Below are 11,786 nucleotides of genomic sequence, written 5' to 3'. Positions count from 1 at the left end.
CTTGGCCAAGCTAGCCGAGAAGAGATCGGACTCCGATAGTTGTCCTAACAGGTGGATTGCCCTCAAACTACCAGAGATCAAACTGTGATAGCTCTCTGAACACAATGCCCAGATCACCTTCAAACTACCAGAGATCAAATTGTGATAGTTCTCCGAAAACAACGCCCAGATCACCCTCAAACTACCAGACATCAAACTGTGATAGCTCTCTGAACACAATGCCCAGATCACCTTCAAACTACCAGAGATCAAACTGTGATACCTCTCTGAAAACAACGCCCAGATCACCCTCAAAGCACCAGAGATCAAATTGTGATAGCTCTCCAAATGCAACGCCCAGATCACCCTCAAACTACCGGAGATCAAACTGTGATAGTTCTTCAAACACAACGTCCAGATCACCCTCAAGCTACCAGAGATCAAACTGTGATAGTTCTCCAAACACAACGTCCAGATCACCCTCAAGCTACCAGAGATCAAACTGTGATAGTTCTCCAAACGCAACGCCCAGATCACCCTCGAACTACCAGAGATCAAACTGTGATAGTTCTCCGAAAACAACGCCCAGATCACTCTCAAACTACCAGAGATCAAATTGTGATAGCTCTCCAAATGCAACGCCCAGATCACCCACAAACTACCAGAGATCAAATTGTGATAGTTCTCCAAACGCAATGCCCAGATCACTCTCAAACTACCAGAGATCAAACTGTGATAGCTTGCCAAACACAACGCCCAGATCACCCTCAAACTACCGGAGATCAAACTATGATAGTTCTTCAAACGCAACGTCCAGATCACCCTCAAACTACCAGAGATCAAACTGTGATAGTTCTCCAAACACAACGTCCAGATCACCCTCAAACTACCAGAGATCAAACTATGATAGTTCTTCAAACGCAACGTCCAGATCACCCTCAAACTACCGGAGATCAAACTGTGATAGTTCTTCAAACGCAACGTCCAGATCACCCTCAAACTACCAGAGTTTAAACTGTGATAGTTCTTCAAATGCAACGTCCAGATCACCCTCAAGCTACCAGAGATCAAACTGTGATAATTCTCCAAAAACAACGTCCAGATCACCCTCAAACTTTGTTGTTGTTAGTTGCAAAGTCATGTCCGACCTATTGCGACCCCATGGTCAACGTTCCTCCAGGCCTTCCTGTCCTCTCTCATCCTCTGGAGTCCATTGAAGCTCACGCCGACTGCTTCGGTGACTCCATCCAGTCACCTCCTTCTCCATCGTCGCCTTCTTCTTTTGCCCTCCATCTTTCCCAGCATGAGGCTCTTCTCCAGGGAGTCCTTCCTTCTCATTAGGTGGCCAAAGTATTTAAGTTTCCTCTTCAGGATCTGTCCTTCTAAAGAGCAGTGATCTCCTCTAGGACTGACCGGTTGGATGGCCTTGCAGTCCAAGGGACTCGCAGGAATCTTCTCCAGCACCAAAGGCCTCCATTCTTTGGCGCTCAGCCTTCCTTATGGTCCAACTTTCACAGCCATCCATTGCAACTGGGAAAACCATAAACCTTGACTATGCGCACTTTTGTTGGCAGGGTGATGTCTCTGCTTTTTAGTAGGCTGTCTAAATTTCCCATTGCTTTCCACCCCAGGAGCAAGCCTCTTTTCATTTCGTGGCTGCCGTCATCCTCTGCGGTGATCTTGGAGCCCAGGAAAATAAAATCTGTCACTACCTCCATTTCTTCCCCCGTCTATTTGCCAGGAATTGAGAGGGCCAGTTGCCATGATCTTCGTTTTCGTCATGTTGAGTTTCAAGCCAACGTTTGCAAACGCAAACTACCAGAGATCAAACTCTGAGAGTTGTCCTAACACAACGCCGAGATCACCTTCAAACTTAGAGAGATCAAGGTCTCCGAACACAACGCCCAGATCATCCTCAAACTGTCAGTCAACAAGTTCTCAGGAGGTCCTTCAAAGCAACGTGTCCCCAGTTGGCTTCTGGGGGATCCATTAGGTCCATAAAACTGGTGCCCCACCAGGGAAAACACATGCAGGGAGGTTGTGCTTCTTTTGCTGCTTGGGGAATTCTGGGAGTTGAAGTCCGCACATCTGCAAATCATCAAGGTTGAGGGCAGGGGTGAGAGTCAGCCGATTCGGACTGGTTTGGGTGAAGCGGTTGTTTCATGGAACGGCTGGCCACGCCCCACCCACCTCACCCCACCCCTCCCAGGAAAATCGGGCCTACTGGAAGTTCCAGAAGTCCAGAAACAGGTCTGTTTCTGGCTTCCGGAGGGCCTCTGTAGCCCAGGGGAGGCTATTTTCGCCTTCCCAGAGGCTTAAGGAAAGCCTCCGGAGCCTGGGGAGGCTGAAAATGCCCACCCAGCCGTGAGGAGGCCACGCCCCCCATGACCACGCCCACCCAGCAACCAGGCAGAGAACCGGTTGCTAAAATTTTCAATGCCACCCCTGGTTGAGGGACGCCAGTCTACGTCTTCTGCTGCTTCCCCAAGGGACCTTTGAGGATGTAGGCCCGGGATGGCAAACCTATGGCACGTGTGCCACAGGTGGCATGCAGAGCCTGCTCTGTGGGCACACCCAGCCGTCGCCCCAGCCCAGCTGCCCCGTGCATGAGCGTGCACCTCCTGCTGCCCAGCTGGTCTTTGGGTCTCTTCGCCGATCTCCACAGGGTCTCCCCCCACAACACCAGATGGATTTGTAACTGGCTGACCAACCGCACTCAACGGGTAGTCCTCAATGGAACTGCATCTACATGGAGGGAGGTATGCAGTGGAGTCCCCCAAGGCTCTGTTTTGGGCCCAGTACTCTTCAACATCTTCATCAATGATTTGGATGAGGGAATAAATGGGGAACTCATCAAATTTGCTGATGACACCAAGCTGGCAGGAAGAGCCAACACTCCAGAAGATAGGCTTAAGATACAGAAGGATCTTGACAAACTTGAACATTGGGCACTATCTAATAAAATGAAATTCAATGGTGAAAAGAGTAAGGTTCTACATTTAGGCAACAAAAACGGAATGCACAGGTACAGTATAGGTGGTACCGTGCTCAACAGTAGTAACTGGGAAAGGGATCTTGGAGTCCTAGTGGACAACCATTTAAATATGAGCCAGCTGTGGGCAGCAGCTGCCAAAAAAGCCAACACAGTTCTAGGCTGCATCAACAGAGGGATAGAATCAAGATCACGTGAAGGGTTAATACCACTTTACAATCCCTTGGTAAGGCCACACTTGGAATATGGTATCCAGTTTTGGTTGCCACGATGTAAAAAAGATGTGGAGACTCTAGAAAGAGTGCAGAGAAGAGCAACAAAGAGGATTAGGGGACTGGAGACTAAAATAGTTTGGGCCTGGGAAGCCTCCTGCACCAACCTGGAAGCCAAAACGGGAACCGAGGGGTGGGGTGCATGTGTGGGGGTGTGGTGCATGCACGGGGGGGGGGGGGGGGCGCGGCTTGCATTGCACTTTGTGTCAGGTCTCCAAAAGATGCCCTAATTAATTTACGAGCCTCGAGACAAAGTTCAAAAGAAATCCAATCATTTATTAGGAGCAACATTTTGGCGATACCTGCCATGGAGTCCGATCTGATTTCCACCCCTGTGTCTCCCTTCCCCCAGTCTGTGTCATAAATCACATCCAGCAATGAAGTGCTGCAGCAAGTTATAAACTTTCGTGCCTCACACTCCTGCTGTGGAAATCTGAGATCCGACCCTGGTTGAAGGTATGTGTGGAATTCTCCCCCCCTTTCTTTCAATGTCAACTTCATAATAAGCATGGAAATGCTTTACAAGTTGACATTCGGCTTCCCTCACTTCCCCGGATTGGGCCACGCGCGTGCTTTGGGCACTCGGCCCAAAAATGGTTAACCATCACCGATGTAGGCCTTCTACACTTCTTTCAAAGAAAGTAGAAACGTTCCCCTTCCTCAAGAAGCCTTCAACCCCGTGTGGACCCAACCCTTATGACCTCTTGAGAGGCCTTGACCAACCAGGGCGGGGCATGGATCTAGAACGCAAGAGGCAAAAATCCCAGCCTTGAGGTCTACTCCCACAAGACCAAGAGGCTGAAATCTCTGAACGACATCATGCCTCGGCCGCCTCCACAAAACCTCTACGGTCTCCAAAGCATCTGAGCAATCATATCCAACGGATATCTTGGAGAATTGTCACACCCAACCACAAGAGCAGCCAGATCCTGCCCAAAATTGACTTGAGGTGGCAACTCACCATCATGAGACCGTGTGTCCCAAATGTGCCCATCCTTGGAAAGAGTTCTCCTGTCAATCACTTGCTAGTGACCATCACCGATTCGTTGTGATGCAACCATGCCAGAATTCCCTAGACTAGCACTGGGTTTACTGGGAATTGTGGGGAGTGGAAGTCCCACGTCTGGAAGTTGACATCCAACTAGAACCACAAAGAGGTCTTCTACGGAAGTCTGCTCATTCCCATCCAGCAAAGTCTTTCGAGGGAGGATTTACAGTCACCAACCTTCTCCGGCTTGGAGAGCTGCCAGGCCGATACCTGCAATACCTGGCAAGGAGTCTCAGAGAGTCCCGAACCAATGAAGTGAACTAATGGTCTCCTGCAAACTCCACTCCCCTTTTGCTCCTTTTTTATTTCCCCTGAGAGGGGCCATTCACCGTCCACCTGCTGCCTTACTCCCAAGTCGACCCCTGTTCTTTAGCTGTTCCCTTCGTTTGGCCACTCTGCGCATGCACACACTGGGAACAGGCTCCAGCTGTTCTTCTGCCTCACGGATGTCTCACTCTAAAGGCAGCTGATAACTGGCATACGGCCCTGGCCCCCTCTCTGCCTCCGACACAGAGCCCTTCCCCAGACTCCAGGACTGGCCCAGGCTCCTCCCCAACCTCCTCACTGTCTGAATCTGCTGCCAGCTCCACTGGAGGGCCACAACACTAGGGAGAACAATAGACTTCAGTTCCTCTTATTTTTTTCTTCTCCCTAGGGAACACCATCTGCCAAGGAAAGCAAAGCTACTGAGATGCTGGAGATGCTGACGCCAGGTCTGAAATCAGATTGGAATCACTTCCAAAACACCAGAAGGCAGGACAAGAAACAACGGATGGAAACTCACCAAGGGGAGAAGCAACCTAGAACGAAGGAGAAACTTCCTGATGCTGCTTTGCGGTGTCATCTTCCAATATTAGAAGACCGACTGGCATCCATACATGCAGGCCCGGTTGGGACCAAGGACACCCTGATCTCCCCATTCCAAGCAGCTACTAAGGCTTTCTTTAAACCATTCCATGGAGTATCTGGGATGGTCTGGTCAACTGGGACCTTCTCCTTGGGTTGAGGAGGTGACATGGAGTACTGAATGGTTCTACCTATTTTCCAAACCACCCGAAGGCAGGACAAGAAGCAAGGGATGGAAACGAACCAAGGAGAGAAGCAACCTAGAACGAAGGAGGAATTTTCTGACAGGTAGAACAATTCACCAGAAGTTGTGAATGCTCCATCACTGGAGGTTTTTAAGAAGAGATTGGGGATTCTACCAGAAACTGACAGTAAAGAAAACGTATATTTGACTATTCATGGGATAACAGCAGCTAGGATTGTATCTGCACAAAATTGGAAAAGCGAAAAAGACAGCTACAGATTAGAACGTCGGACACAAGGAGGTTGGCGAGGAACATGGGCCAGTCCTGGAGTCTGGGGAAGGCTCGGACGAGGGCTTTGCGTCGGAGGCAGAGAGGGGGCCAGAGCCATCTGGGAGTTATGTGCTGCCTTCGAGGCCTCCAGAGTCGGACAGCAGCGAGGCAGAGGAACAGGGGGAGCCTGTTCCCAGTGCGCGCATGCGCACAGCTGCCAGAAGGCAAGAACAGTTAAGGCAGAAGGGACAACTCGGGAGTAAGGCTTGGGGGGTGACTGGCCCCTCCCTTAGGACATAAAGGAGGAGCAAAGTCACGCCAGCCTTTGCAGGAAGCAACTTGGTTCATGCTGGTCGGTTTAGCTTCTGAAGCTCCGTTTTGACTCTTTGCTCTGTGTGGCCTTCCCAAGCTAATTGCCCTTTAAGTCTTTGGCAGTGTTTCAAGGGAGATAAAGGCGGGCGCTTATCAGCCTTATCCCGAAAGACTTTGGCAGACTTCTGCCGGACTCTTGACAAACTATTTGGGACTCATGACGGGCTGTGAATGAACATAATTCACAGCCGTTGAAGTAAAGTGCAGACCCACCCCCAGAAAGACCCCGCCCCTCCATAACCAGAATAAGTCCATGGTGGCCACCTGGGCCCTTTGAGGCCTAGGCCGAACTCGGCTCGAGCCATTGAAAGTTCTGCTTTAAGAAGGGGTCACTCGTGTCTTGGCCAGCCTCTGGAAAGTCTGCATCGTCCTAAGACAGACTAAACCTCCCATCGTCCACAACCAGCCCTGGCAGGTGGGAAAAACTCTCCTTGAGATCTTCAGATGTTGGAGAAGATCATTCTCTGCTCATGTTGAGCTCTGGGTTTGCCGTTCATTTTTGTTTTCCCAGTTACCCACGCACACATACACAAAAGACACACCCAGAGACACACAGACGCAGGGCCTGTGTGCAGAAAAACGTGGGGCCCTTCCTCTTTCTGGAGTCGAACCTGGGACTATTGGCTGCCAGGCAAGGGATTGTGTCGGGGGGGGCGGTCGCTGGGGCAGCCTTTGGTTTTTTCATCCCATCTGAGTAAAATCTTGGCTCCGACAGCTGCCGCTGAGGAAATCCATCATTTTAATCCTTTTAATTCCTTAAAAGCCTGATGATTGACAGGGCGGTGACAAGGTTTCCAGCTCTGAACTGCCAAGATTGTAAATGGCGTTTACGGAGCGGATTTTAATTTTGTTATAGGAAAACCACCGGAGGCTCCGTGAGATAAAGGTATAGCTAAGTTGGGTTAGGCTCTCAACATGGAGTGGAAAGAGAGAATCAGATATATTGCAGGAGGAGGGGAGGAGGAGGAGCAGAAGCAGAAGACAAGGAGAAGAGAAGGGATGGAGGAGGAGGAGGAGGGATAGAGGAGGAGAAGGAGAAGGGATGGAGGACGAGGAGGACGAGAAGAAAGAAAGAGGGGATGGAGGAGGGGGGGAGAAAGAAGGAGCAGGGATGGAGGAGACGAAGGAGAAGGGATGGAGGAAGAGGAGGAGAAGGGAAGGAGGAGGAGAGGAAAAGTGATGCAGGAGGAGGAGGAGAGGAGGAGAAGGGATGGAGCTGCAGGTGGAGGGGAAGGAGGAGAAGGAATGGAGGAGAAAAATGGATGGAGGAGCAGAAGGAGGAAGAAGAGGAGGAGGAAGACAGAGTAAGGGAAGGTGCTGGCTGGGGAATTCTGGGAGTTGAAGTCCATAAGTCTTAAAATTGCCAAGATTGGACAGCCTTCTAAGTCATTTAAGAAGCTTCAACATCAGGACTAAGCACTTGAAGCTCACCCAGAGCTCCTAGGAATCCTTCAACGAACTTCCTTGAAGACCACGCTGGGTGGATTCCAAGACTAGACTCTGTGAGCTAAGCTACACACACACACATGCTATCCACTCAGCTAAATGTTCCACCTCCAGGAGAGTAAAATAATGGCGATGCCCCCAGAATTAAAGAAAAGTGGCCGATAAACCAGCCACCGCTGGCCAGATGTTCTTTGGACCACCAATGGACAGAGGAGACCAAACGTCGTGTCCGGAATGAGTTATTTTGTAGGTTTGTGAGTCAACCGTTCACCACACCTCCATCCTATCCAGAGTTTAATGTCCATTTATATAATGTCATTTGAGGCGTTTCCCATTTCTCAACATGGATCTGACACAGCTCCATCTGCTCGCCTCATCCAGGTGGAAGGAAGCGCAATCCTAGCTGTCAATCACTTGCTAATGGCAATCACGTGTAACCCCATTCGTTGTGGTGCCACGAATTGGGAAGGGCAACCTCCCAGAAGCCCTGGCTTTGCTGGGGGTTCTGGGAGTTGAAGTCCCACATCTGGGAGATCCAACTAGAACCACAAAGAGGTCTTTTACGGGAATCTACCACAACCGATCTAACATGGCCCAAGTAAAAATGCCCTTGTAGTTACTTTGTAGTAGCACAAAGCAAGCCATGACCCTCAAGAAGTGCCAAAAGATATAGGGAGAATAATAGATTTCTGTTCTTTTTTCTTCTTCTTCTCCCATCTTCCAAGGTGACCAAAGCTATTGAGATGCTGACTCCAGGTCTGAAATCGGATTGGAATCGGTTCCAAAGCACCCGAAGGCAGGACGAGAAACAACGGATGGAAACTCACCAAGGAGAGAAGCAACCTAGAACGAAGGAGAAACTTCCTGACAGGGAGGACAACAATTCACCAGTGGAACTGCTTGCCACCAGATGTGGTGGGATACTCCCAACACTGGAGGTTTTTAAGAAGAGATGTCTGAAATGCTATAAGGTCTCCTCTCTTGCTCAGGTGGGGAGTTAGACGGGTGTCCCTTCCAACATCTGTCATTCTGCTATATCTTTCTATGATCATCACCTCATACTGACCCCATCAAGAAAGCCTAGAATGGTATAGGTCATATGATCTCCTGTCACGAGCACAGGGTTGGACTAGAAGACCTCCGAGGTCCCTTCCAACTCTATTATTCTACTAGCTGATAACTCTATAAATAAATATTTATTTATAGAGGGGAAATGTCCGGGCTAAACGTAATTTCTAATTTTCCCCCTTAACAGAGGGAGCCCCCTTGTGGAGTACTGTGAAACTGTTACCGTGGCAACTCCACCGCGCTGCACAGTAGAAGCCGTTTGAAGGCACAACAGGTTGTATCTTAACAGAACACCCACACCAAGGGGCATTAGGGGTGTCTTACCCCCACAGTATTTTTTTCCAGAGAGTAAGTCATCTGTGTACCAAGTTGAAATATATATATATATATATATATATATATATATATATATATATATATATATATATATATATATATATATATGATAGATAGATAGATAGATAGATAGATAGATAGATAGATAGATAGAGAGAGAGAGAGAGAGAGAGAGAGAGAGAGAGAGAGAGAGAGAGAGAGATGATAGATTTTCTACAGTCCAGATAATCTATATTCTCCCAAAAACATCTCATGAAGGACATTGGCTGCCAAATTGGTTACGCCAATTTGTTTATTATTATTTGCATGTTATTTGTTTATTGTTATTTGTTTATTATGCCATAATAAACATTTGAACTCTTTATATTAGTTAGGAGGTACTACTTCTGCAATAGCAGTGATTCCAAGGTTATTCCTCGCTGTCACTTCTGCCAAAGAATTGAGAAAACCTTCCCTGCGTTCATGAGAAACCAGCTACAGGGAGTCCCCAAGTTATGACCTTTCATTTACTGACCAAATGTACAACGGCGCTGGAAAAAAATGGACTTATGACCGTGTTTCACGCTTAAGACCGTTGTGGCATCCCCACAGTCCCGCTTGGCAAAACCGCTTCGTATTTATGACGGCCGCGGTGTCTCCGGGGAGGGGGTCACCTTCAGACGAGCAAAGTCCATGAGGGAAGCCAGTTTCGCTTAATGACCATGTCGCTAACTGAACAATTGCAGGGATTCGCTTTCCAAGGCTGGCCAAAAAAAGGCCATACAGTGGGGCCAAACTCATTTAACAAATGACTTGCTTAATGGCAGACATTTTGGGCTGTTGCAGTCGCAAGTTGAGGACTACCACTAATCCCTGAGTCCATCCGGACAATTCCTCTCCTTGAACTCCGTAACCAAGGAGGGACGCGATGGGTTGAACGTAGCGATGGAAACGCCTTGATCACGACCTCAACCTGGATTTGAAAGAGCTTCTCCTAAACCCACCCCCAAATAGTAACCCAGATCCCTCTCAAGGTTGAAGTTCACGTAGAGGTGAGCAACGTCACAAATACTTCGGACGGATGACTGAGGTGTCATTTCTGGTCACCGACTCGTTCGCAGCCGGGAAGGATTCAGGTGGACAGCAAGGATGGGAAGAGGAGATAAGACGAACCTCATTTTAAAGAGGTTTTCACTTGGACGTGGTTGCAAACTGAGAACTTGGTGGCCGTTAAGGGAGGTATGCAGGTATGGAGGGATGGAGTATGGAGGGATGGAGTATGAAGGGATGGAGTATGGAGGGATGGAGGTTTGGAATTATAGGGTATGGAGGGATGGAGGGATGGGGTATGGAGATATGGTGGTATGGAGTATGGAAATATGGAGTATGTAGTATGGATGTATGGAGTATGGAAATATGGAGTATGTAGTATGGATGTATGAAGTATGGAGGTATGGAGTATGGAGGTATGGGGTATGGAGATATGGTGGTATGGTGTATGGAGGTTGTATGGAATGTAGAGGTATGGAGTAAGGAGGTATGGAGGATGTGGTATGGAGGTATGGAGGATGGCGGGATGGAGGAGGAAGGTATGGAGTTATGAAGGATGGAGGTATGGAGGATGTGGCCAGCTCAACATCACTTGTGTTGTACCTGTGATGGCCAAGTGCTAAGGCAGGACTTCCCTCAGACCCTCCCTCCATCTCATTATAATCTCCTTCCTTCCATCCATCCATCCATCCTTCCTTCCTTTCCTTCCTTCCTTCCTTCCTTCCTTCCTTCCTTCCTTCCTTCCTTCCTTCCTTCCTTCCTTCCTTCCTTGAGTTTGACACCCTTGTTCTAAGTAAGTCTTCGCCAGCTTGGCAAAGAAAAGGACAGTGAGATGTGGTGACACCAGACCTACAATAACCTTGTCTTCTCTAGTGTGAGGGAAAGAAGGACGAGATGACATGATAGCAGCGTTCCAATATCCCAGGGGCTGGCCCAAAGTAGAGGAAGTCAAGCTATTCTCCAAAGCCTCAGAAGCCAGGACAAGAAGCAACGGATAGAAAGTCATCAAGGAGAGAAGCCGCCTGGAACTAAGGAGAAACTTCCTGACAGGGAGGACAATTAACCAGTGGAACAGCTTGTCACCAGAGGTTGTGGCTGCCTCCGTCACTGGAGGCTTTTAAGAAGAGATTGGCCAACCATTTGTCTGAAATGTGTCTGAGATAGTCTAGGTTCTCCTGCTTGAGCAGAGGGCTGGATTAGAAGACCTCCAATTCTGATCTATTCTGAGATAGTATAGGGGGTTGACTAGGGGTTGGAATAGAAGACCTCCAAGGTCCCTTCCAATTCTGTTATTCTGTCTCTCTGGATTAAAATCTATTCCAAGAACTAAGGTACCACCATCTCCCAACTTCCTTCTCTTGGGACTTGAACCCGAATCTTACCGATCCTTGACAGCAGGTCATCCCAAACTGGTTTAGGTACTTCTTGGGGCTTTCTCCGTTGGTGCCCACCAAGGCGATGGAGATCAAATCGAAAGTCCCCGTCAAAAGGCCTTGTCCCGTAGTCACTTCAACCTTGTAGATTACCGGTTCCCCAGGCTGGTTCTGAGAAGATCCCTTCTGGTCCATCCTGCTGATGGGATCGAGGAGAAGAAGAAGAGGAGGAGGAGGAGGAGGAGGAGAAGAAGAAGAACGTGCCTCTCAAGGGTGAGGATGGATTGAGAAGAAGTGGATTGTTTTCGAACCGGCTCTTCTCCCCTTGTGAGTTACACCCAGATGCCTCCAAGCCAACTCAGAAGATGGGTTGTCCTCCTCCTTCTGATGCTCCTCCTCCTCCTCTCCAGTTCTTCCTCCCCCTTCTTCCAAAAATTATTAGCCCAGGAGCATAATTGAGGTCCTTCCTCTCCTCACCAGAGGCCCAACCCTTCCAGGAGAGGGAAACTAGGTTGACCACCTGTGCCTCCATGGTGGGTCAGGAGGACCTCAACGCACGAGGCAAGGAGA

General features: G+C 49.0%; 1 protein-coding gene across 1 annotated transcript in view; it reads right to left on the bottom strand.

Moving 5' to 3' along the window:
• LOC309400638 (polyunsaturated fatty acid lipoxygenase ALOX15B-like) overlaps nucleotides 1–11,411 on the bottom strand; it is a gene marked incomplete at its 5' end in the record, with an annotated part of 34,964 nt that extends 23,553 nt beyond the window's left edge. The window contains 3 exons of the mRNA XM_081969198.1: nucleotides 263–1,036; nucleotides 1,799–1,899; nucleotides 11,226–11,411. Coding sequence (XP_081825324.1) covers nucleotides 263–1,036; nucleotides 1,799–1,899; nucleotides 11,226–11,411 — 1,061 coding nt within the window. The remainder of the gene's footprint in view (nucleotides 1–262; nucleotides 1,037–1,798; nucleotides 1,900–11,225) is intronic.
• Nucleotides 11,412–11,786: the final 375 nt, after the last annotated feature.

This window comes from Natrix helvetica, assembly GCF_964273705.1.
Source record: "Natrix helvetica genome assembly, chromosome: W".
Taxonomy (NCBI): Eukaryota; Metazoa; Chordata; class Lepidosauria; order Squamata; family Natricidae; genus Natrix; species Natrix helvetica.
The sequence above is the reverse complement of the archived record's forward strand: the minus strand, read 5'-3'. Positions and strand labels throughout refer to the sequence as shown.